The 26509-nt window shown below is 41.7% G+C and overlaps 2 protein-coding genes across 2 annotated transcripts; both read left to right on the plus strand.

The window, feature by feature from the left end:
* The first annotated feature begins 256 nt into the window (after positions 1 to 256).
* LOC102074091 (lipase member M) lies at positions 257 to 10592 on the plus strand. Its single transcript, XM_005481248.3, has 10 exons — positions 257 to 437; positions 1853 to 1964; positions 3079 to 3196; positions 3883 to 4081; positions 4584 to 4693; positions 5416 to 5552; positions 6037 to 6183; positions 7120 to 7191; positions 8753 to 8824; positions 9949 to 10592. The coding sequence occupies exons 1-10, from the start codon at positions 310 to 312 to the stop codon at positions 10180 to 10182; spliced, it is 1329 nt and encodes a 442-aa protein (XP_005481305.2). The 5' UTR covers positions 257 to 309; the 3' UTR covers positions 10183 to 10592.
* LOC102073916 (lysosomal acid lipase/cholesteryl ester hydrolase) lies at positions 10177 to 26455 on the plus strand. The gene is made up of 11 exons (XM_005481247.3): positions 10177 to 10234; positions 13128 to 13209; positions 16437 to 16587; positions 17882 to 17996; positions 19470 to 19668; positions 20282 to 20391; positions 21889 to 22025; positions 22615 to 22755; positions 23877 to 23948; positions 24851 to 24919; positions 25858 to 26455. The coding sequence occupies exons 3-11, from the start codon at positions 16444 to 16446 to the stop codon at positions 26089 to 26091; spliced, it is 1221 nt and encodes a 406-aa protein (XP_005481304.2). The 5' UTR covers positions 10177 to 10234; positions 13128 to 13209; positions 16437 to 16443; the 3' UTR covers positions 26092 to 26455.
* The last annotated feature ends 54 nt before the right edge of the window (positions 26456 to 26509 follow it).

A 26509-nucleotide genomic window follows, 5' to 3' on the forward strand; every position in this document is an offset into this window, starting at 1 on the left:
GAGAAAATCGGTACAAGTCTATTGACAATTTCATTAGGTATGATAAGGTATATCTATGAATATATTTGTTTTCAAAATTCCTGATCCTGGTCTGCCACTCTACAGAGGCTGGTATTCTCCTTAAAAATCCAGCAATCTGTGATAGTAGAAGAGCCTTGTTACAGCTGTGGTGCCTAAGGAGCTGAAAAGCATGAGGTTTGAGAATAAAAGGAGTCACCCCTCTCTGATTCTGCATCAGGGAAAAGCTGAAGCGATAGTAGAAGGAGTGAATAGTGGGAAAGAAACAGAGGCTTATTGTCAAGTTGCTGCATGATTGGGGGAAAAACAGTGCATGACCATCCTTTCACTGCCAGCACCACTTCCAAACAGGCAGGAATTGAGTTTTCATTCTTCTGCAGCCGCAGCTGCTCAGCCAAACACATGACTTTGGGCACAAGGTCAGTAATGCTTTGATTTATTTGTGATCCAAAACTGGTGAAGCTTCATGGGAGCTGCAAAAGATGGTATGAAACCTGAGCTTGAGGAGTTGCTTTAGTATTTGGGAACAAATGTATTTTGTGTGTTGTTTTGCTTGTAGGTAGGTGAAAGTATGGCATTTTCTCACAAGATTCCTTGTAACTAAAGAGATTCAGGCCTGGCTCACCTAGCCTGAATTTAGTAACTCTGGGGTAGCTGAAGAGGTGTGGGATGATGGCAAGTGAGAGAATCAGAAAGTGGTGAGTTTAAACCAAAAGAAAGGGTGCTAGCTCAGTAAAACAAAGGTCTCTAAATGTCCCTTTTCTACAAAAGGAGCTATGCATTTTCAACACACAGATTGTACCAGAGTGCAGTGCTAGGAAGTTAATGTGTAAATTGTTGTTCTGTGAGAAGAAAATAACATGCTATTCATATCATTTGGGGGGAAAATAGTTTAAAAGTCTTCTTGAATAGGAAAACAATAAATGCAATAGATTTTGGCTGAATCAGTCTGACTGAAAGATCTATCACTGGGACTGCAGAAGTTTAGGTGTTTCCTCTGGGGGGTTATACAGTGTAGAGAAGATGCTAATACAAACACTGCATTTTTTTTTGAGCCAAGAGCATGTAGGTCTTCACAGAGAGTGCTCTATGTGTGCCTCTTAGCAGGACAGCTACCTCCCAGGGGTTTTTGTTCCTTTTTTGCTGAACAAAACTGGATCCTGGTCCCTGCACTCAGTCTCTACCTAGCATTACATTTAGCAAAGTGTCCTTTTCCTTTATCCATCCTCATCCTATGGAGTGGACAAATTTTGTCATTAAGCAGATTTGTATGAATTTTGCAAATATAAAGAACTGATTTATTTAGGTTCCTAAGTTTTTAATTAAATGATAAATATTTAATTTTTTTATTTGCAATTGTTTTTAATTTTTCCACTAACTATCCAACAACTTGGTTATCTCCACTTTGAAATCTTCACTGTGACAATGACTGATTTACTTACAAGTTACCCAATAACTCTGTTTCGCAGAGGTAACCAGAAATGTTTCCAAATTCACCTACAGTTCAAACGCATGGTATGGGAATGCAAGTGACCTACTTCTCAGACAAATGAGTGAAGTTCATTTCTCCAGAAGCTTTGCTCCTTTTCTTGGATTCATTGATACTTTTGCCTTGATCAAGAGCAGCATCCTCGCCCAAACCTTAGCAGACAGTTCAGGTTGCTGCCCAACGCCCTCAGACAGGTGTTTGAAGTCAGCTTTGTTCCATTTAATTAACAAGTAGGGAGGACCAGACTGGTTCCATTCATTATTAGACATGAGAAAAATACAGAACCTGTCTGGATTGCAAGTGCGGAGGAGGACTTCTGACAGATTGATCTATTGGATTTTGCAGTGAGAAGATATGGCTGTTTGTTGCTGTGACATATTTGTTTCAGGGAGTTGCTTATTCAGAAGAACTGAGAAGAATGAAGAGAGTTGTGGAACCTGAAGCCTTTATGAGTATTGTAAGTTAGTTAATGGAGTGACCTGAGGATGGATGGTATGCATGACTAACAGCAGAGGGGTTTCTAAGTGTTAGAAATAACAGGGTAGATAAGCTGCCTTTATTTAACCTATCCTCTCTAGTCAGTGTATGTACTACTGCTTTTTCTTCTATTCTCTTCTGCCTGCATGTGTAACAGCCCATGTTCTCTCTGGTAGAAATCAAAGCAAATAGTAAATCTCCAGAGCTGTTTTCCTTTTAAATATCAGTTACCAGCTTGTTATTGCTGGCACTGCATGCCTATCTGAAAGAATGACTATCTGGAATGTCAGAATTTCATCAGCAATGAAGTCTGTAAACAACTAGTGGGGACCAGCAGACACCAGAAATGGCCAGCTTTTCAGAAAAACACCTCTTGCCAAGAAAGCTTGTGTACATCTTTCATTGTTTGTCAAAATCTTGGAGGTTCTGTCCTGCATGGCAAAACACATTGAGTAATTCTCTGAGCACAAGTTATAAAAGCTAATAGTCTTTTGTAACAAAACAGATGGAACGTTACAGGTCAGAAGTAATATTTACTTCAGAGCTTAAGATGGGCTGTGCTGGTTTTCCTTGAAACTGGGCAAATGCCTGATCTTTTTTTTTTCTCCATAATGTAGTGAGCTTTTCAGCAGTGCTCACTGCATCTATGCTGTTCAGCAAACCACAGTTGTGAAGCTGTCTGGATTCCTCTGAAGGTAGTTTAAATAAGCTGTTCCCAGGCTGTGTCAAAATCAGAAGCATTGCACCCACACAGCTCCTCGACTCAGCCACACACCTCATCTCAGCTCATAAAGTCCTGCTCTGAGCTTATAGGGATACTTATATCCCCAGAATGTAAGGGCTTGTGATGATTGTACGGAGGAGTGTAATACAGGTTTTATATGACATATTTTAACCAGGTAGTAAAGCCCTAGACATAACATAAACAAAAAAGGAAATTTGTTGTTGCTTTAGGGTTACACACATTCAGATGCTTAATGTATGTAGGTTAAATCCCCAGCTGTACCTCCTTTCTAACATTACTTTATTGTGGCTGTCTTAAAATATATGAAATGGACTTGTGCAAACAAATGCATTTGTACCTTCTCTCCTAGAACGAGCTCATTACTTACAAAGGGTACCCCAGTGAGGAGTATGAAGTGGTGACAGAAGATGGTTATACCATTACCATTAACAGAATCCCTTATGGTACTCAGAATCAAGGAAGCCCAGGTACAGTTATTTGATATGACACAACACCAGTCTAGATAAGGCATATTCTCAAAAGAGACAACTCATATTTTTAAAACATCCACCAAAGCTTGTATACATGAGTGAAATTTTAACAAAGAGTTCTGGCTGCTCTGAACAACCAGTAAGATCAATAGAATTAATCTCAAGAACCTGTTTATAATAAAAATCCACCATAGTTTTAAGCATATGCTTAATAGGAAGAGTTGATGAGTAAAACTTAAAAAAAAAAAATTAAAATAGGATAAAGGTTGCCTAATCAACCTGTTTTGCAAAAGCTTTTTCCAGCTTCTCATTTTGCTTTGCTTTTGCTTACACCTGGTTAGTATCAGTGTTTGATTCATATTTTGGGTAAAGGAAATCTCTGAAAACAATGCCACACCTTCATCTCCCTATCAGTGTTGAGAATCTCAAGCTGATGTGTCTGACTGTACAAACAGTGACCAGAGGGTGCCAAGTTAGTTTGCTGTGCTGTCAGGCAGATCTTTCCATGAATTCTTTCAGAAGCTTAGAAGTTTTCTCTTACAGAAACAGGGGTTTTGTTCTTATGATTTGTTGATTCAGGAAAAAATCCGGTATTGAATATGAGACAATAATGTCTCTGAAAAAGAAGGAAATGAAAAGATAAAAACAATTATAAACTGTTTTGGGTTTGCTTTATTTTTCAGCTTCAAGGCCTGTTGTGTTTCTCCAGCATGGGCTATTGGGAGATGCTCGTAACTGGGTCACAAACTTGCCCAACAACAGCTTGGGCTTCCTGCTAGCTGATGCTGGATTTGATGTTTGGATGGGAAATAGCAGAGGGAATCGCTGGTCAAGAAAACATGAGAAGTATTCCATTGATCAAGATGAATTCTGGGCTTTCAGGTAGACAGAACCACTGAAGGGATATCCACAGCCCATCCTTACATATTTATTTCAGAAGGCTAAATCAGGGATTTACATATGCTACTTTTTAATAAGCACTGTTTACATTTGCTTTTGCTGAGGTGCCCCTATGAAAGCATGTGAACTGTAATAGTAATGGACACAACTTTAATTACTGCTTGATCAGGTTCTTCAAACTAGAGGCACAGCAGCAGGATGACTCAGAAGAACCTGCCCAGGCCATCTCCAATCCTTCCTCAGCCCTGGAGCCAGTTTTAGCAGCTACTTAGAAACACTAGTCTGTGTAATACAACACCCCAAAAATCTTGAGTAGAATCTTCCATATCCAGTGCCAGAAAAACAAAGAACTTGGAGCAATTGAATTATTCACTAAATCAGTCAGACTGTTTCTTTGCTGACAAGCTATTCATAAAAATGTGAATTCAATTTAATGTCTGGATTTTAATTTATGCATGCTTCTCTTTAAATCTCCTGCCTGCAGTTTTGATGAGATGGCAAAGTTTGATCTTCCAGCAGCAATAAATTTCATTTTGGAGAAAACGGGACAGGAAAAGTTGTACTATATTGGCTATTCTCAAGGTACTACCATTGGTAAGTCACATACAAGAGAGGAATTCTTCCAGAAAACAGGAGTAAAATGTGATTTAAGATATTGAGTTACTGAATGTATTTGAAGTTTTCATTAACTCTTTCTAGTTGGGAAATACGGTGTTAGTATAAGCAATTTTCAACATGTAGGTGTTTAAAATGTATTATAAAGATAATGAAGCATAATGAATCAAATGCACTGCTGCTGGAAATCTGTCAACTAAGAATTAATCTGGAAAATGTTGTGCGTGGGCCGTGCAAATTGTTTCTATCCAAGATGCAAGGGTGTGCCCAACAGCAGCTGGTCAGTTCACCAAAATAAACAAAACAGGAAGATGAGAGTACAGAAAGAGAAGTTGGCCAGTTTGGACCAGATGTAGGCATGAAAAAGAAAATACAAAATTGGATCGACCAGAAGAAAAATTACTTTTCCTCCCAATAGTATAAGAAATACACAAATGTACATCACAAATGTACATCTATTTTTAATCAAGTCTGGAAGAAAGCTGAAAAATATAGAAAGAAATTTCTCTGAATAGGGGGAAACTTCTACAAGCTGGTAGCTTATGGAAAGGAGAGACTTCATACAAATCTAGTTTGGACCATAGTCTCTGAACAACTAGCAAGGTTACTTATAAATTGAAAGTGCAGAATATATATTAATACTGAAAACATATTGTAAAAATATGGAGGGTTAACTTCTCTCTTTTTTTTTTTTTTTACAGCTTTCATTGCATTTTCAACAATGCCAGAGCTGGCTCAAAAAATCAAACTCTTCTTTGCATTGGCACCTGTCACTGCTATTAAGTACGCTAAAGGCCCAGCAACAAAACTCCTCTACCTTCCTGAGAAAATGCTCAGGGTGTGTGATGTCTTGGCTTCCACTGTTTAACCATATACTGGTTTGTTGAGCTCTTAAAATGGATAAATAGAAAGTGTGGGGCTTTGTGAAGTCGACTCGTTTGCATGTGGGCAGGTTTACCTTGTGGTGAGAGTTCAGACAGGGCAATAAGAAAAGCTTTCAGTCCAAGGCAGCACAGGGACAGGTCACCCAGAGAGGTACAAAGATGCAGATCCTCAAAGGTTTCCAAGATTCCTCCAGGCAAAGCCACTGATATAAAAGCTTAAACTATGAATTGGTGTTAATTTAACATATCTCTTCATTAAAAGTGATGTAACCCAGATTGAGTAATGTCCAAGCAGGCTGATGCAATGGAAAACCAAGTAATTTCTCACTTGTTTGTGGGAACATCATCTGAGAAGTGGAGAAAAGGCGAGTAAGAACCACTGAAATTGATGGAGAAGTGTGCACATTCCTAAATTGTTGTTTCCTTTGTATTTCACAGGGTATGCTGGGCAACAGAGAATTCCTTCCCCAGACTGAGTGTCTAACAAAGATAATAGCCCCTGTCTGCAGCTACCAAGCTTTTGCCAGGCTTTGTAGAAGTGTCTTCTTCAATCTGGGTGGCTGTAACCTGAAAAACATTGATGTGGTATGTATAGTAGTGTGAATCCTGAATTTCTGTTAGTATCACATTGCAGGGAACAGTCCCCACTACTGGACAGCAGTATCTGCTGATTGCCCTTCTCTAGCAGGGAACCACTGCCCTCAGAAGAGCATTTGGCACCAGTTCTGCAGTTGGCAGCTGCTCAGAGCCCCCCAGAATTCTGCAGTCTGCCTCCTGACAGACCTCACCCAGGGCACCATATCCTGGTCCATCCTGTGGCTACTGCTCTCATCAGAGATATTTCACATGCTGGCACACTGAAAAAGAAGAAATGAAAAGTCTACCTGCTTCATGTTTTCACTTTGCGACACAAAAAGGAACACACATATTCCTCCTTGTCCTCGTTCTCCAAGCCGTGGGCCATCAGGGTAGGAGAGTATTAGGATGTACCTGGGCACCTCATGCTATGTTCAGCTATAGGTCAGATCACCTGGGAGTCAATATTTTGCTCCAGCATTTTTCAAAAAAATGCCTCAGAAAGTGTTCACGGAGGAAGGGTCCCACAGCAGCTTGCTAAGAAACCCCTGCAGTACTAGGGTGTGTTTTATTTCAAATATTTGTGCATCCATCAGGAAATTGCATTTTCCTTTGCTGTTCTGTCGAACAGTGATCCTCTCAGAATTCTGAAGAAACCATACAGATTGGGATCTAAAATGTAGGCTTTTTAATAATTCCTTCTCACCTGTAGATTCTTTTAGATTCTTAGTCATCCTCAAAAATGCTCTGGTAAGGGATTGCTCTTTCCATGCTACTCCTAATCTGACATACTACCCCATCTGGAGTAAATCTGAGGGAGTCTCCAATCATGCCACTCCAATTTCTGTTGTTTAATTGACACATGACACTGCTGCAGCAGTATGCATCTTTTGATGTACATCTGCATAGAAGGGAAGAGAATGCTCACTGAATATTCTTTTTCAGAACCGAATCAACGTGTATATTGCCCAAACCACTGCTGGAACTTCTGTGCAGAACATAATCCACTGGAGTCAGGTATGAACACAGTCCACTGGAGTTGGGTATGAGCAATCCCCTGAAAGATAAAATATCCTGAAAGATAAAATATATGATATCATATCTTATCTTTATAAGATATCATACCTCAGCTCACCTTGAGCTGAGTAGCGAGGTAAGAGATAATCAGCTGTGAAGCCATTGCCAACTTCCTGGAAACACATGCAACTTGTGAATTGCAGCTGAAAACTCAGTTCAGAACACTATTTTTCATTGCTTCTTCTTTTGCCAGCAGGATAGAAATGCCCTGTGTGATACAGGTACATTTGAAGCCAACAATGAAGTGCTGCATTTGAGTGAAAATATGTAGGCTGGAAGCTGTGTGTGCAGGTGTACACATCACTCTTCTTATTGTGTATCTGGTACCTTTTATGAATGATGTCCACAGTTTTTAGGGAATTTACCTTAAATTAGTCATGTTTCCAATGTAGTGTGTCAACAAATGAGCAGAATTTAGGCTGCCACATAAATTGCCACATTTTACTATTAAAACCTTGTAGTTTCTTCTCTTGCTTTCAAGGCTGTCAGTGTCTGGACAGCAGTAGAACCATAAATAATAAATACTTTATTTAGTAGACTGTTTATATCCCTTGCCTACAAGGTACTGCCATAGTACCTCCTCAGCAGCAGTGCTGATGGGAGCTGCCTTTCTGTCTTTGGGCTCACACCCTGAGCATCCAAGGTTTGCTGGCAGCACCACGGGCTCTGGGGCAGCACTGGAAGCAGCTGTGAGCACATGGAATTTGCAGGAGTGCTTGTGCCCTTTTCAGCAAAGCAAACACACGGATATGTCTGAGTGGCATCTGCACAAGCACTTACTCAAAATAAAATTATACTTTTAGATGTGAGATTGCATTAGATAGTAGGTTTGAATAAATTGCTTTTGTAACCATGACCTAGACCTTCTTCTGTAAAGAAAAAGGGTTACAAAAGCAGAGTGAGAGGATTTCTGCAAATTGATGTAATTCAGCATCTAACCACAGAATACAAGCATAAACATGCGAAGTAATACTCCCAAGTCTTTGTAGTCCTTACTGTTATTACAACCAAAGGGCTAACAGAATTTCAATACTAAGATTCTGGTGAAGATGTCTCTCAGAGTAGGAGCAACCCATGCTGTAGGTAAAGCCAAGAAGGGGAAGAACTAAAAATAGTAATTTCTGTATTCAAAATAGAGTGGGAAGAGAAAACATAAGATGGAGCCACTCACAGAGCTGAGTGTTGCCAACATGACTGTAAGAATAGGACAAAGCAGTAGCACTGAGATCAACTTGCTGACAGCAGCTGTTAACAGCAGTTTTACAAACTTGAACAAATTGCCTGTGAGGACATCCTTGGGTCTGTCGGCAGAAGATGTGAATTTCTTTCATTATGACAAAAACATCTGACTCTTCACTTTTTGACACTTCTAATTAATTTACTATTGGCTCTTTCATCGCCCTTGGAAGAACTTCTGTTGGGGCTTTAGATTGAAGTCAGGGAAAGAACACACAGACTTCTCAAATGATGATAACTACCCTTCTCTTGTTCATCCTCTTAGGAGGCCCGCTCAGGGAAGTTCCAAGCTTATGACTGGGGCAGTTCAAAGAAGAACATGGAAAAATACCAACAGGTATGTCCTGGTGAAGCAACCTTGGACAGCACAGAAACACACAGGAAGAGAGCAAGAACGTGGTAGGAGACACATTTTCAGAAAATATTATTGCTTTACAGTTGGAAGTCAACAGAGAAAGCATGCAAGCACTAGTGGCAATAATACATTTAAAACATTTTAAAAGAAAGAGAGAGAGAGGAAGAGAAAAACTTTCCAATTAAATGATCAATACAAATAAGAGGAAGTAAGGGCAGAAAAAATAGAAAATAATTTTGAAAATGAAGAGTACACAGAAAATAACAAAAACATCTTGCCTACTAGTGTAACTGAAACAGATGACAACAATAGGAATAGGAAAACTGGAAAACTAACAAGCACCCCTAGATTCTGGCAGCCAGAGACAAAAGGACTTTGTCCTCAAGCAGACCCTGAGGAGCACCTTTTCCATTCAACAATCTAATCCCATCCTTGACCCTCCTAGCCTGTAGGTCTCCACAGCAGCCTGTCATCACAAGTTACATGTTTTAATGATGAATTGCATGAAACACAGCTTCCTTTGGTTTGCTTTGAATTTGCTTGCTCCTGGAAAGTCACGGGATGCCTTCTAGGTTTTGTGTTTGGGATAATTATTTACAGTGCTCTTTCTTCATACTGTTTGTGGTTGTATAAACCTGTCTCCTGCCCTTACTCTGGCGTCTCTTTTCCAAACACAGGAGTCCTAAGCTGCTTTCCCTCTCCTCCTACAGAAGCCATTCTATGATCCTTTTCATCCTGGTCACATATTGTGTTTTCTCTGTAGCCCCTGTCTCCTGGGACTGAGCAGTACTTCAAAAGGACCATGATGGGGGTTTATCCAGAGGCATCCTGACATCTCTGTCTAGTTTCAGATTCCTGCCCTAAGATTCCCACTTGAGAAGGCAAAGACCCAACAATAACTCCTTGTCAGCTCAGGAGGTGTTTTACTTTTGGCTGTGCAATCAGTTGAGTAATCCCTGTGAGCACAGATAGAAAAGGCAAACAAGGGAACTTCCTTCCTCTTTGATTTAGACACCTCTACTTTGAGCAGTGACAGACAAAAACCCCAGTTGAATGTTTAAAGTTGCTGTGGTCTCCTAAACACTCATTCCTGTGCTGTTTTCCAGACTATTCCTCCTCTCTACAACATAGAAGAGATGACTGTACCAACTGCGGTATGGACTGGGGGACGAGACCTGCTGGCAGATCCCAAGGATGCAGCCATTTTACTGTCCAAAATCAAGAAGCTTAGCTATCACAAGAAGATTCCTGAATGGGCACACCTGGATTTCATCTGGGGACTGGATGCACCTTTACATGTGTACAATGAAATTATTGACCTGATGCAGAAGTATCCTTAACCCACAGCCAGGAGCCTTACCTGAGTTGTTCAACAGCACTTAGATTCACTAGGTACAGAAATCCTCTTCTGTTGCATCTGGAGTCAGGGAAAGGGTTCCTCCTGCACACTGCATGTCACTCCAATGCCTTTTGCATCCTGATAGTGCACTTAATTTCATGTTTTCTTTCAACCTTGTGGATCTGTAATATTTTTCAATTGATACATCTTCAATTCTGCAATAACTATAATAACAGAAGACAGGGTTTGCTTCCAGCCTAGTCTCTTCTCTAGATTGTAACAGTGATGAAAGCACTTCCTTTCTCTGGATACATTCTGTGATTTCTAGATGTTTTCCATTCTTCAGATTATTGCTCAGTTTATTGGGCTGGCCGTTGTTTAAAGGCATAGTGTAATCAAAATCTTATTCTAACAGTGATATTGTATAATTTTATTATTAAACAAAAAAGTGAGTTGATAAAAAAAAAAAATCACCTCACTCCTGAAAAGAAGATGGTTTGTCTTTGTTTGAAACAGGAATGCTCCCTGTTTCATGAGGAAGAGCAAGGGACACAAGATAGACAAACAGAAAACAGTAGTCAGTACCATGGTTCAAGCATGCACCTGGAAGCTGGGAAACTTGGCTTCAAGACCCACCCTGGAAAAGAGAAATCCTTGCTGATTCAATCTTAATCATTTTGGCAATGGCAACACTTCCATGGGACCATTTATTTTCAAGTTACACCAGCAGAAACCTCACACATACTGCTGTCTCACATGTGAGCTACTGGCTATCACAGTGCTGACATGATCTAACCTTTGTCAAGGCTCTGAGCAGCCTCTTTGGAGTTTAGACACTAAAATGAGAAGTACCTGAACATTGTTAGAAGGAATTCTTTATCTTCATCCCATGTAAATTTAGAGCACTTTGACCACTACTGGAAAGAGCTCCTTTCAAGGCAGTGCTAAAGAATTATTCATCCTATTAATTTCCTGAGGTAATTATGACTCTCCCAATTTTGTTTCAAATAGGTAGTTACTGCACAAAACCACTCACTTGGAGGGTAACCTCTGTGGTTATTAGGTTACAGCATTATAGGTCACCATTCCCCCAAAGCAAAGTTCCATTAGCTGCACTGTGGAAGGGAGCACGGTGCATTTAGGGGTTTCCTTTCAGCCTGACACCCTCATTCTCCTTTTCAATGACATGTTAATGTGGGCCAGGGCAGGGATCCTAGCCAGCACAGTGCAGCTGTTGCACTGGGACAGTTCGCTGGTGACACTGTCGGGCCAAAGGACCAATGTCTCACTCTGAGTAATGGTTCATTGGCCAAACAAATTAGCCATGGCTGTTACCACTTCTGCACCTTTCCCTTCCAAGAGAAACAACAGGCCTTTTTCATCTCCTGAGCCCACTGCTGAAGGCTCTCCTGTTTCCTTCTGTTTCACAAATGTAACCAGAGCTTGATCCAAACAAAACAGTGCCCGTCCAGAAAAGGACATTCCTTCCATCAGATTCAAATTCCTGGAGACAAATGCCCTTCAGAGAGTCAATCTTTCAACTAACTCACTGCTTGTAGGGAAAATGTATGAGGACATGAGACCTGCTTTATAAGTTTTCAATCCTTTCCTTGCTAAACGCGACAGCATCATACCTGAGAGTGACAGAGCATTCCATAAAGTCCCCTAGAAAGGAATTTGCAATTGTATGGCTATCTTGATACCTGGGACACCATAGAGGAATTTTCTGGAAAATCAGGAAAGGCAGGCTGAGCAAACAGCATTGGACACATCATGGGGACTGTTGATCCCACCCTGGGACACAAGAAGGGATGAGACATCATGTTGCAGAAGTCCTTCTGAGTGATCAGTTTATGGTTTGATGATAGTTATTGTCACTTACAGACATCAGAGAAGTCAAGTTATAGTGCTTTTCACTGAGAAATTATCAAACTACCTTTCCCACTATCCCAAACAATGTTCTTTACTTTGTATGTAAAACAGAGCTGTTACTGCACTGGCATCCTGTTGTTTTACTCATTTCCTTCCCCCCAGTACATGAAGGCATCACACTATGCAATGGTGTTCCCAAGAACACATTCCACTTATCTGGTGCTTTTCTAAATGCTCATCAGTCCACGATGAAACTCAAGTTCTCCTGAAGACACTTGTGAGTTAATTGGCTGAACAGGTTAATCCTCATCTAGGAGGATGTACTTAGTTCACAGCCCAGCTGCCCAAGGACACGGAACAAGTCCTTGGAACAAGTCCTTCTGTCCATGGTCATCAGCCAATCTCAGTGAGGACTGAGCCCTCAGGCTGGCTGCAGCTAATTGAGCCGTTAAGCAAAGATCTCCTGATACTATGTTTTCAGAGGTGATGAAAATGGCTTGGGATAAACAAGAACCCTTGTTTGTTCCCTCACTGGGAAAAAGGTTACATGTGCTCAAGCCTCTTTGGCACTGGAGTGTAATTAATGCAGAATAAGGTGGGCTTCATTAGTTGCACTGCTCACTGGAAAACAGATTTAGGTCAGTCTGCAATGTTAAAGTTAACATAAACCAATGAAAAGCAATGGCAGAGACGGTGTTCTTGAGACACTATGTTGAGAAAAGCTGAACACTTCCTCCTTTTCATCTTAAAAGATTACATTTGAAGCAGCCCCTCAGTTGGGCAACAGTGCAGATCAAGGTCTGCCACAGCCCCAGTGAACTGCAACACCCAGGTCCCAGCTAAACATCCTAACCACTGATTTGTAGGTAGTCTCTACACTCTCCTGCTCCATGGTGCATTTTGGGGTGGTGAATTAAACCAGATCATCTTTTTCATCACAAAGATTACCCCACTTCTGAAATACTGCCTAATCAGCACTTAAACACGCTCTGCAAATCTTGCTGCCAGCTCATGACACTCACAGCTGCTTCCCTGAAGAGCTCATTTTGTTTGGACTTCCTTTTATCGGCGCAGGTTCCTGCCAGTGAATCAGTCTGCTGGTGGAGACAGAACAGTGACCGTGGCAGAAGGCAGAAGCCAGGCAGTCCAAGCAGAGGTAAGTTACTTGTTCATACATGCTCGTGGTCTCTTTCTGTTTCCTGTCTCCATGAAGATGTGCTGCCTTGCTTTTGTGCAGTTGGTTGTTAAACTAAGCAGAGTTTTTCCTCTCATTTGTAAGTCTGCTGCGAAGCACTGAAGTGCTTCTCTGCTTAAACTAGAAGAAAAAATATTTGACCTGCACAAAAAGGAAAAAAAGAGAAACTATTTAATTTTTTCCTACTTGTTTTCTTCCCTCTGAGAACAAGGGTATGAATGTGCAAGTATTGCAGCAATGTGTAATCTGGACCTCCTGTTCCTTCTGTATAATGCAGGTTTACGTTTTATTAGTGAGTAAGGTAGCAAATTCTCATGCATGTTTAGTCACAGTTGCTCTTCTGGTTGGTGTGCCTATGCCTTGGAGCTTCTATGAAGTAAATTTTAGACTGCTTAAGGCATGAGGATAAAAGGACAAATTTCAGAATGGCTTGCAACTTAGCTTCACTAAATCTTAAAAGTATGTAGAGGAACTTTCAAGGGCATTTATCTCTCTGATCTTTTTTCCACCTAAGCATATTCTTTTATGACAGTTTACCACGCTCAGTAGTTACTTATGACTTCATCTCACTAGATGAAAACAGCTGTTTGCATCTCCTGTCTTTATTCCTAGAGTTTAAGGGCAGTAGCCTGCCAAGGTTGATGCTTACTTGGCCCCCTGCATCTGAGTAAAAGGTGAATACCTGGAAGTCCATAAGCCATGCCAGCCAAGCCAGGTGATCACAGAGTGCATTGGGGAACGTTTACCTTAACAAGAGGAATGATTAAGCCTTTGCATTGCCTCAATTAAATTTTTGAGTGATGTGAAAACAAGCTGAGATATTAGCAGAACTTTTTCTTGTCAAATTGACATTCCCAATGCAGGGAGAGGCAGGCATATTTTGCTCCCACTAGAACAGAGTAAAACAGCAGAAAGCAAAACAGAGTGTTGCACTACATGAGTATGTAATTGTGAGGCTTCCTGTTTTGACAAAAAATTAAGAAATATTTTATATACAAAGGGAATTTAATGAAGTGTGTTTTTATGCCAAATTTAAAGGTCTGGGTGTTTCCAAAAAGCTACCTCATTTCAACTGTTTGATGACTCATGAAATTTGACTTCTTTAAATTTGTTCAGTCAAATTTAAAGGCCAAATTGAAGATCACTGAAAGTCAAAACATATTTTCCTTGTTTATCTCTCATGCCACAAATTCTGTTCTTCTTCCCCACTACTTTATGGGGAATACTTCCTTATTTTCTCTTGATCTTGATATTGAACATTCCTGAGTACAAATAAAGTTCACAGAGCAGCATATCTCATCATAACAGATGTCTTATGCTAGAAGCAGACTCAGGAAACATGTGGCTACATGAGAACCTCTGTTCATCATTAAAAATTGCATTCTCTATGTCTAATGCCTGGTTCCCAAAAGACTTTTCTCCTGAGCCTGCTTAACTTCCTAACAAAAACTTTAAGACAGGAAGGTCTCCTATGAAATTCACTCACAAACCATGTATGCCATGGCTACTGTGAAGTTAGATTGACTCTGAAATGCTGACAATCTCTCTCTGGCTGGCTGCTGCTGAGCATAACACCAGCTGCCTTTGCCTGCCTTTCCCCAGCAAGGCTGAACCCTCTGGAGTTCCCTGTACTTCCCTGACAATCTGTCCTCAGGAACTGCTGCAGGCTTGTGTCTCAGTGCTGGACTTGGCAGATATTTAACAATTGCATCAAAAGTCCATTAAAGGATGGACAGGATGGTGAACACAAACACACCATGGTCATAGAAACCTGTCCTCTTCTTCTGAGGAAGCCCAGCCTGCAAGAGCAGTGGTGTCCCCAGCCACTCCTGGTGAGGCATTCTTACAAGGTGCTGCAATGAGCTGAAGCCTTACACTGCACTAAGTCCCATGGATTCTACTATTGAATATTCAGGTCTACTGCCTGATCTTTAAGGTCTTTATACTACTACTCTACTACTACTCTTCTCTTCAGAGGCACCATTCTCTCCTCACACATAAAATAAATCTGATGCATGATGTATGATGTGGCTTTTCCTGAATATGTAAGCACAGTACTGAGCTTCCCGGACCAATCTTTTTTGTGAAAAAAAGTCTGGGAAGCTCAGAGAGAGCAGTGTTCCTGCACTCATTGATCTGGATTCTAGAAAATAAAGACTAAAACCTGGCAGCATATCTATTTTACATTGAGTTGGCATAAACTGGTACTAGATCGACTGCACTCTGCAATTTCTATTCAGAAATGCTAATCTGGAACCATCTATCATCCCAGGAAAGGGCAAGGTCTCACTTCCCCATGACCAATACAAGATTTGCACTATAGACAACCATTTCTAAGAGGTATTGGAGACATGCCTTTGGTAGCACAAAGGCAGTCTCAGGATCTATTGCTCTCTCCTCACAGCTGCTTGCCTGGTGGCCAAAAGGTAAGGCTGACTAGGAACTGACTCATGGGGATTTTGGGGACCCACACATGGTCACCTTGTTTGCTCCATATTCTCAGAGGAGCTGATTATGTTCTGTGTCACATCACCCTATGAGGAAAGCAGCAACTGGCGCTGAACATGCAAGCATGTTGCCCAACATCCATTAAATCTCTTCACAGAGTGACTGAATTATTCCTGACCCCTTCATGAGCCTCATTATCTGGTCCCTCCCCCCAGCACACCACTGACAGACACCAGAATAGCATTCAGTCCCAGAAGAAGAGAGGGCAAGCTTAAAGAGAGCCCATCCTGAATCTCTTTCACCTCATTCCTGAGGAGACTGGAAACAAACAGTGCTTTCCTCTCCCTTCACCCCTCCTGCTGGCAGAAGGGTGGAAGCAGATAAAGGGGAGCAAGCTGGGTGACAGTCATCTCAGGTGATCACGCTTCTTTGTCAAGCTTCTGCTAGGCTCGTGCCAAGAGCTGGCCCTGGCTGCCAAGCCCAGTTCTCTTGTAATCTGCAGAGTGCTCAGGCATACTCTTGCATGGTATGCCCAGGTGCTTCCCACTCCTGTTCTGCAATCTTACCTGTTAAACAGGGTGAGTTTGAGACAGCCCATCCCCACACAGGTTGTTACTCAGGCAGTCCCTGGGGAACAGTTCTCAGCAACCTCCAGGAGACTCTGCTCTTGGGTCCTCCTGTGGAGTTCCACACCACTCTCTTCCTAACACAAGCACCCCTGCATGTGCTCTTCCACACAGCCCCAAGATGTGGTGCCTCCTCGTGCTGCTCTGCTCCCAGGGAATTGCCTTTTCAGCAGGATTCTCAGCAGGATTCACAGCAGCCTCCAGTGCAGGTGTTGACACAAGCCGCTGCAAGAAGAGTCGCAACCCAGAATGCTTCATGAATGTTGTAAGTTGGGTCACCTTCTTTCCTTTTCTAAAGCTTCTTTTCCAGTTGCATAACTAACACTACTTGTCAGGAAAGCTAAGAAGAGCTCCTTTTGCATCTCCTGTTTTCCCAGCCTGCTGTTTCCAAAACCACTGCCTTAGGGTCACTCCCACCGTGAGGGCTGGCTCTGAACGTGCCAGGGACAGATGTGCCTCACTGCATGAGGACAGACACACAGCACTGCAGTGGGGACTGCTGGCTGCTGCCTTTGCTTCCAAGGCTGGGCAGCTCCCCAGAACCTCCTGAGGGGCACTGGAGATCCACAACATGTAATTGTGGTCCCAGTGGCCAGACTCAGCCATGGCTGTGGACAGAGCACTGACTACTGCTCCAGTCCATGCTAAACTGAACAACACACTTTGCTGCCTGCATTTAGGGCGAAGCCCAACAGATAGATGATAAATGTGGAGCTGTGTCATGGCTCATGATACCTGTTTGCAGTCAGCTTTCTCAACACATGTTGGTATTTCAGGCTACTGCAGAACAGGAGGAATGCAAACCTGGCAGGACAACAAGGAACCTTCCAGCACTAGCCTGGAAGAAACCTTGATTTTCCTATCCAAACAATCTGAGCTGCCACAGAGAAAAATGCCTTTGCAGTGAAGGCAAAGGCTGGTTTCTAATCTCAAGTGAAGCAAAGTGTTACCCTTCCATGACAAACTGTTTGCTCAGAACAGTGGTAAGGGAGGTTGAACTGCTTCTTCAGATTCTCTCAATGCAAATTAATCAAAGATGCTTTGCCCTGAGTCACCAAAGGTATCCTCAGAGTGCATGCCAAACTAGGTGTAGGTGGTCCCATAACTCCTTTGACAAGATCTCCACCCTTGTTTGCTTGCCTGTATGACTTGCCTAACCACACTTTTCCAAAAAGGGATTTGTTATGGACCATCCCCACAGGCATTGGCTTTGTCTTACACAGATACAGCTGCATATTTAACCTGTTGAAAGGTACAGTTGTATAAGCCTTGCATAACATGACAAACTACTTCTCAAAAGGGAGCTGGTCGCTCAGCACATTTCTGCTTTGTGCTGCAACAGGGGGCTAAATACCAGATAACCTACATCTAAACAGGCCTGAAGAAGACTTTGCTTTATCTTTTTACAAGATTTGTAATGTTTATTCTCAGCCGTGGTCTCTGTGGCTGGGGCCTTGCACTACCATCAGAGCACATCCCACATCTGCACTGCTCATCTTAGTTGGGCTCTAGAACAGGACAACTGGAACATTAACAAACTCTCCTCTGGCTTTCCACAGAGTGAAATTATCAGGTATCATGGATACCCCAGCGAGGAATATGAAGTTACAACAGAGGATGGATACATTCTTGGTGTTTACAGAATTCCTGCTGGGAGGAATGACCGAAATACAGGTGACAATTACAGGACACAAGTAAGGTCTGAGAGGAGCCAACTCTTACAACGATTCCCATCTTTCCCCATGTGCAATGGCGTGTTCCATTCCTTTCCATCTCCACAAGGGCACCTAGTCAGAAGTGCGACTCAAATCCTGAATCCATTTGAAGTCCACACATTCAGTGTCTCTGTCCTTATTTCAGACTCTTCCCTAATAATTTTGTTACATCCAAGGGTTGGAGGTTTTTTTCCCTCAAATGGTCTGGCAGGTAGGCTGGTAAACAGGATTTGGGAAGGTTTTGCCTTAACAACATAAATCATACACATATAAAATAGTAGCTTGACAACAGAGCCTCTGAGGTTAGGCATATGAATAATTCCCAGGCTTCTGAAGGACAGAGATATTCTTAGGGAAGGAGGAAAGAAACCAGGTTGTCAGTGAAAAGCAAATGCATTTCATCTGTTTCATCACATTTTCTGAATTGAATAAAAATTTCTAGCTGGAATTTGAGGTACCCGGGGTACTGCTACCTTGATTATTAGTCCTTGTTAGTATTATAGAATAATTTATTTGGATGCCTTCCCCTAACTGCATCTCCTTTGGAGATAATTTGGACCAGCCTGACTCTCAAAATAAAGCTAGCCAAGTTACATCAGGGGCCTCTCCCTGCTCAGTGGTTACTTGTGGGAATCCATAAAATCAGAGGGTTTTGGGAAAGCTGCAAAAGGCAGGCATCAGAAACTGCAGAACTGTGATTAGAGCTAGGCAGTAGCCATGAGATAGGTCAGCAGAAAAATTATGTAAGACATAGAAAAGTAAGGACAAAAAGAACAATTATCTGTGTATTAACACTTGTCTAGAATAACTCCCTAAGCTGCAGAAAAGTTTATCTAGTGAGATATTAGGAAGTTCTAAGCTTAATAATGGAGCTCTGTGCATTGTGTTTTAAGGCTTACAAGCAGGTATTGTATTCAAAATAAGCAAGCACTGTTTTAACCAAAGGTACTTGTGCTTATAGTAATTAGAGAAAACTACTGTCAATATGCTTTTGCTATGTGTGATGGGTCAAAAAACTTATGAAGTAAGCTGTAACATTAAGTTCTTTGTCTGCTGCCTGGATTAATTAATCCTTCTTTGGACTGATTTTTCTTCCTCTTCCATACACTGTTGTGCCTTGAGCAGTTGCCACCTTTGGGTAGATGGTTTCAGCATGGGGGCTGTAAGCTGCCTTTCCAGTGCAAGAGGAAGTAGGACAAGCATCCTCAGTAAATTCATTATTTGCCAGACCTGTCATAAAATTGTTATGAAATGTCATTAAATGGTTCCTGCTTGCATAGAAAAAATCCTTCAGGTTTCTCAAACCAATATCTATGTATAGTTCTCCTGGGAGCTTCTAGAAGACAGAAACCTCACAAACTGAACTCTGTGCTCCAATATTAAATACACATTAATTGCTGTTCCAATAAAGGTATTTTTTAATGTTTTTCAGGGCAAAGGCCTGCAGTGTTCCTGCAACATGCTTTTCTAGGAGATGCTACTCACTGGATTTCTAACCTGCCCAGCAACAGCCTGGGCTTCGTGCTTGCAGATGCTGGCTATGATGTCTGGTTGGGAAACAGCAGAGGGAACACCTGGTCTCTAAAACACAAGACCCTTAAGCCCTGCCAGAAGGAGTTCTGGCAGTTCAGGTACTCAGTTGAGAGACAAAGACTCAACATAGAAACTCCCAGGGGACTAGATAGCTTCAGCCTGATGGCCTGTACCTAAATCAGCATCAGATCAGGATCTAGAGCAACCCAGGAGAGTAAAGAACCAGACAAAGATGGATGCTCACTACTACCCAGAGTTGGGAACATTGGCTGGGGAAGAGATTTCAGACTGGGAAATGAAACAGGACGCTGAGGAAAAGGGAGACTGTACTGTAAAAGGAAGAACAAGAACCTCATCTGGAACGTGCTGAGCAGTCTTGTCTAGAAATCTGATCTCTCACAGCTGAATTCAGCCAAGACGGAAAGAAATGTGTTTTGTAACCCATGCAGGTGAAAGCCCTGATTAAATTCAGTCCCCCAGGGCCTGTGGCTGTCAGGTGAAAGTGGCACCTGATGCACAGAGCCCAGGGCACCAGGCAGCCAGGCTGCACAGCTGCACCCTCTGCCCATTCCCCAGCTCAGGCAGGGGAGCAGACACTGTGCAGCCTCCTCCTGAATGGCTCCTGCTCGCTGCCATGAACAAAACTGACAGTCAGGTACTCACACTGGGACAGTCACATTGTCTGCCAGCTTTTTCTGTTTCTCCCCACAGCTTCAATGAAATGGGTAAATATGATATTCCAGCAGAGCTGAACTTCATCCTGAATAAAACTGGACTGAAGGATGTTTACTATATTGGTCACTCTGAAGGGTCAACTTCAGGTAATGTCAGGAGAATTATTGACAACCATTTGTGTTCCTATTTGATCAGTAGGTGGCTCTCCCCACTAATTCCATTATTTTTCTTGTTTGTAGAGAGTTAGAATAAACATACAGCTTTTTCTGTGTTGAGATTTGGAAAATATGCAAAACTTTTCTAAAATCACCTTTGGTTACCCTTAAGAAGCAAATAAACTTAATAGAAGATGCAGCGATAGTTCAACTTTTTAAATAATTACAGACATAATAACAGTCATTTACTGGGTACTGCTTGTCCTGCTATAGGGTAATTTTCTCAGCAACAGGAATTTACATGACGTTGATTTGTATTAAGGCAGACAATTAGAATCATAGAATATCTTGAGCTGGAAGGGACATAGGATCAAAGAAGTCCAGCTCCTGGCCCTGCCCAGGCCAGCCCCAACATTCTCATCTTGTGCCTAAGAGCATTGTTCAAACACTTCTTGAGCTCTGGCAGAATTGGTGCTGTGACCCCTGCCCTGGGGACCCTGTTCTTGTGAACAGGATGGAAAAACTGAAAAGATAAAACAGCCCATATAATACATAATTTACATGAATACATTTATTTAAATTAAATTACTTGAAGGCAAGGAAAAATAACCTTAACATTACTAAGTCATGACTTTGTTTCAATCTTACAATTTAAGTTGTAGCTAATGAGAGGCTATAACTGGCCACATTGCTGTTTAAAAACACAGTGTCAGAGAACAAAAATCAGGAAAGTAGAAACATTAATAGTTTATTTTCAAGGATCCAGCCTTTGTCATTACTCATTTCATGGCCTCTAAATGCAGCAAATTTTCTTTTAGCATCAGTTGAAAGTTATGATGGTTATGGTTTATGTGTAAGATCCGTGAATGGACATTGATTAGAAAGAAGCCACTGCCAGTGATTAGTGTAAACAACCAAGAGAAAAAGAGACGAAAGTGTAGAAAAATCATATATCATCACAAATTCTGACCTTTTCTTTTTTTTGCCTCTCATAAGAGTATTTAAGTACCCCCATGGCAAAACAAATCATGCATCTAGGCTTTCTTCATCTGACTGTGGTGCAAGCAATCAGTTGAAAATACTCAAAGCTCCCAGTATTCAGTTAATTATTCTATAGTTTCATGAAATCATAAACATGCATAGATCTTTAGAGACTCTAATTTGAAAAACTCTTTTTTAGTAAGAGTTTCATTAACTTTAGAATTTATGATATCTTCAAAACCTCACTGACGTGTTCCCTACAAAAACGGTTCTGATAAAGATAATGCCCAGACACGTTTTAAACCTTAAAATGAACTTTGCCTCCCAAATAAAATTAGTTTCAGGATTTCAGTTCAACACTTTCCTTAAGTAAAACATGCAGCACAAACACAACAGACCAGGCTGCAAACATGCTATGATGCCTTGTTTTCTACCTGCTGTTCATGTATTTAGTTTGTCTGTGGAGGATACCTTCACTAACCCAGGCTGTCTCTTCTGTGTTTGCAGGCTTCATAGCATTTTATATGTACCCCGAGCTGGCTAAACGAGTGAAAGTGTTCTTTGCTCTGGGCCCAGTGACTGCATGCCCACATGCTACAAGCCCTCTGATTAAGATAACAAATCTTCCTGAACCACTGCTCAGGGTATGTCACTTTTTCCTTCTAAGAGTCCAGTGCCTGACTGATCTTCACAGGGTTCCCTCAGCCTGAGGCTGAGTGTTCCCAAAGAAGTGACAATGCTGACACTGAGCTGGGGATTAATTGAGTGCTCTCAAAAAACTGTTCCCAAACCCTGTGGTGAAAATAGTTAGGATATAGAGCTTGTAGCAGCAGCTCCCACTGAAGTAGGAGACTTGTGAAACTCTGTCCTGTTTTAGGATTCCTTCTGTTTAACTAGAATTTTGCTGGCCTCATGCAGGAGAAGCTAAACCAGAACTGCAATGACAGACATGACAATCTGTAGGACTTAGCAAAATGAGTAGGCATTAGGGTCAGCACGCTAGAAATGGAAGGACAGCTTGCTTGAGGATTGCTGATAGTAATATGAAGGAGGAAAAATAAATGATGTGCCATGGGGAAGAGGGTGTTTTAAGGTGTACTGTGAGGGTAAGCTGTTCCAGCACTCTTTGATTACTGTGTTATGAAGGCCAGGCAACAATTATTAGCAACAATTTTCTGCATAAAATTCTTCTGTAACAAGAAAAAAAGGCATTGCACTTTTCCTTTCCCTCAGTTAATATTTGGCTGCAAAGGAGCTGCCCACCAGATTGAGTTTCTGAAAGGACCCGTGACACAGTTCTGCACAAGCCTGGATAAGTTTTGTGCCCATGTTCTCTGTTACATAGCTGGAGGCAGTGTAAAAAATATCAACACGGTGAGTATGTGCAAGAACACCTACTCGGAGCAAAACTGGAGGGATTTTGGCAGTTGCATTTGTGCACTGTATCCTTGTCTAGTTACTGTCATGCATGTGAATGTACATTGATCACAATGGAGCTCTCAGCAGACCGAGGGAATGCCAGGACTGTCAGCAGTGGGAACATGGATAGGGCTGGTGATGGGTGGGACCAACAGATGGGCACATTCCAGTGGCAGAGAGAAAGAGCTGAGTTCAAAGTGGAGCTATATTGCATGTGTCAGGATGTATCCTCTTTGGGGCTAAGCCAACCAGATTTTTTGTCACACACAGATGATCTTTAAAAAGAGACAAAGAGTGATGAGTCAGACTTCCTGCCAATACATTTAGCAGTTTTCTTCTTTAGCATATAGACACTGGGGTCCTCTGAACACTGAAATAGCTAAAAGACAGGAGAAAAACCTCTTCTTCTTCTTCCCAATTTTCTATTTGCACCAAAACTTGGTCCCAAAGAACTACTGTAAGGGACTTTTCCTGGCTTTGTTGACCTTAGAACTGGGCCAAACAGCTCCATCCACAAGGAGCAGAGCTACAGAAAGTCCTTCCACTGTGCTGAGGAGTGCAGCACACCTACAGTGGGATTCACAAACACTTGTGCATCAGTCAGAGGGGACAGGAGAGACAGCAGAGTTTTCCCTGTGCTTGCCAATATATGGATGCTGTGGTGCCAATCCCCTTTACAGTGGCCAAAGTATGCAGAAGCTGGCCTGTATAATGTTTATTATTGCAGTGTCTGTAACAACTGGGCCCGTTTTTTTCATCTATAATCCTTTTTAAAAGCACATATGGGAAAGCAGTTAGACTGAATGGCTCAATGCAAAATCAATTGCAGCTTTTGAACTGCAGAGCTAAACCATGAAGGCTATTTCCTGCCTTGCTTAAGTCACTAACATGGTCCTCAGAGCAAGATAGCACAGCTGAAGAAGAATCCAGGGAGATGGAATTGGGACATCTCCCTAACAGAACTATGAAAAATGCTTTGTAAGCTGACTTCTTTAATACAAACTCACTTTCTTCACAGTTTTATTCTGTCACAGCACTGGGTCTCTGTCTTTATAAAATGTCTGCTTTCTCTCCAGAGTCGAGTAGATATGTATGTAGGACATTCCCCAGCTGGGACATCGGCACACAACATTTTTCATTGGCGACAGGTACAACTGTAAACTGACATGTAAACTATCTCCTACTACTGCTTTTTATGCAACTGACAGCCTACAGGGAAATCCAGAGGCTCTGGATTTGGGAAACTGACCATCATACCTTCTCACCTCCCGCCATGAGCACCTGCACGTTTAATATGGTCTGGGGTACAGATGTGCTCCTGAAGACAAAGATTCCCAACAGTCAGTCCCACAGGATACAGCTAGCCAGGAAATGGACACAAACCATGAGCAGCTAGTGACTCTATGGTTTATTTTGCCAGCCTCTAATGAAATCAAGTGGATGCAAAGCAAACACAGATACAGGAAGATAGAACAGCAAAGACAATGCATCAGGCAGATTTTTAGCATATACCCAGCTACTTAAATCCTTTAAAGCAAAGTTTTTCTAACTGGGTTTCTCTCACCCTTTATTACAGAACACTCACAAGTGAAATTGCTTGTCATGTTTGTGCAAAAAATTAAATTACCAAAACAAACAAATAACTCCAAGTATTCACTCACCAGTCCTGCAAGGCATATTACAAAGACCTGTAATAGCCCTGACACATTATAGACATTCAGGTTCTGTTTCCATGTGACAGCTGGACCCAATTCTGTATGACAAACAGCAATTCCCACTTTAGTTAAAGTAGTAAAACAAAATTTTAAGTAACAAAACATACTGAGGGTGGAAGATAAGGACCTGGACAGAAAGTTAGCAAGAGAGAAAGCAAGGAAGCCACTTATCCTATGATCTATCCTCAGCACCTTGGAAGCCTGCAACCAGAGAAAGGTGTGGGAATAACACAGTCCACTACCTGAGCCTTGAATTAACTCTCAGGCAGGAATATGCCTCCTGCACTCTACTCCTTCATCTCTCATACCCTTTATTTTGCCTGTCCTTTTAACAGCTAGCACATACAGACCGGTTTCAAGCTTATGACTATGGTTCTAAGGAAAACATGAAGAAATACAACCAGGTAAGACAAAATGGACCCTCTCAGAACTTACCCTTGAGTTTTGGTAAAACTAGTGATAGAAAAACTCAAATTTTAGCACCTGTGAGTATTAGCAAGGGGGAGAGTGGTCTCAGCTGAATCACACACAAGTGTAAAAGTCTATTCACAAACAAGGCAGAGATAGACCTTTACAGACAATTAACAGAAGTTCATTTTGTCTCCCCTACTGATGCTGGGATGTGCTCAACGTCATTTCAAAAATTAATAAGAACAACACTCAAGTCCTAGGACTGGGTGAGTACAGAGCTCTTCACTTGCTCTAAAATTCTCAAAGCTTGTCTTTCATTTAAGAGAGGAATCAGATCTCACAGTGACCTCTCCAGTGGACTGGCAACCATTTCACTTTTAACCAGCACATTTGACTTGCAGTGCTCTGTGCTGTACTAAAATGCTGATTTTCGCAAACAGAAAGGTTCCAGAGCTACAATCAGTCACTTCTATCTCACACACTCAGAAATTTTCTCAGGGAAAATCATAAACAACCAAATTATTTCCTTTCCAGTTCAGTTCCAAGCATGAAAACTAAAAGCAAAAGTTGCACTCTGTGCACCCCAAAAAACTTATAGATCACCTCACCCTGAATATACAGAGGAAAAATCTCCAGAGTCCTTGACTGTTGAATACTGCCACTGTTCTCTCCATGCCCACACTCTGAAGAGCACGAGCAGGACCAAACTGCAGGACAACCCTTAGCCATGCTTTATAGGAAGAACAGGAATAGGATGGGTCATTCCATAGACAGGGAATGGGGTTAGGGCAATGAACAGTAAGAGAGTGACCTTCATCCTTATGGTTTTACTGCAGAGGCAAAAGACAAAGCGAGGTGCTTGCACAGAAACCTTTCTCTAAACACAACTTTGATACCCAGCACTCACTCAGGTCTCCTCCCTCTCTTACAGACTGCTCCTCCTGAGTACAAGATAGAGGAGATAAAGGTGCCAACTGCTGTTTGGAGTGGTGGACAGGACACGTTTGCAGACCCAACAGACACAGCAAAGCTTCTTCCTCGGATCACTAATCTCATTTACCATGAGCATTTTCCTGCATGGGGGCATCTTGATTTCATCTGGGGCCTTGATGCAGCTGAGAAAATGTATCTGAAAATCATTGAATTATTAAGAAAATATTTTTGAAACCATGAGCAGAGTGTTGATTATAAAAACCTCCAAAATTTCTATTTGGCAATAAGGGTGGTAGCTGGGGAAGAGGTAAACACACAGGCACACATAATGGATACTTCTATAGGTATTTATTTGTTCTTATTTATTTCTTGCTTTCCTCATTATTTGAGTTTTTCCATGGTGTTCCTGTGACTGCTGTCTTCCTGAGAAGTCCGAAGTATATAAGAATGAAAGCTGAAAACAAGAATACGTTGGAGTACATATTGCAGGGATCATTAAATCTCAAAAGTTTTTATTTCTACAAGACTAATTTTCCTAAGCCTAAATTCTGTTTTTTCAGATAGATCTTATTTACCCAATTGAGGCATTCTCATTCCCAATTTTTGTCTTCCTAGGGAGACCCAAAAGTGTGATTTGATCATTTCTCTGT

Source organism: Zonotrichia albicollis, chromosome 7 (assembly GCF_047830755.1).
Source record: "Zonotrichia albicollis isolate bZonAlb1 chromosome 7, bZonAlb1.hap1, whole genome shotgun sequence".
NCBI classification, from domain to species: Eukaryota; Metazoa; Chordata; class Aves; order Passeriformes; family Passerellidae; genus Zonotrichia; species Zonotrichia albicollis.

Excerpts from the sequence above, each read along its gene's own strand:
- LOC102074091 (XM_005481248.3), top strand. The coding sequence starts at position 310 with ATGATTGGGGGAAAAACAGTGCATGACCATCCTTTCACTGCCAGCACC. Across the intron at positions 1,965-3,078 it reads CTGAAGCCTTTATGAGTATT|AACGAGCTCATTACTTACAA; the intron begins GTAAGTTAGTTA and ends CTTCTCTCCTAG. Across the intron at positions 6,184-7,119 it reads ACCTGAAAAACATTGATGTG|AACCGAATCAACGTGTATAT; the intron begins GTATGTATAGTA and ends ATTCTTTTTCAG.
- LOC102073916 (XM_005481247.3), top strand. The coding sequence starts at position 16,444 with ATGTGGTGCCTCCTCGTGCTGCTCTGCTCCCAGGGAATTGCCTTTTCA. Across the intron at positions 17,997-19,469 it reads GAGGAATGACCGAAATACAG|GGCAAAGGCCTGCAGTGTTC; the intron begins GTGACAATTACA and ends AATGTTTTTCAG. Across the intron at positions 22,756-23,876 it reads GTGTAAAAAATATCAACACG|AGTCGAGTAGATATGTATGT; the intron begins GTGAGTATGTGC and ends CTTTCTCTCCAG.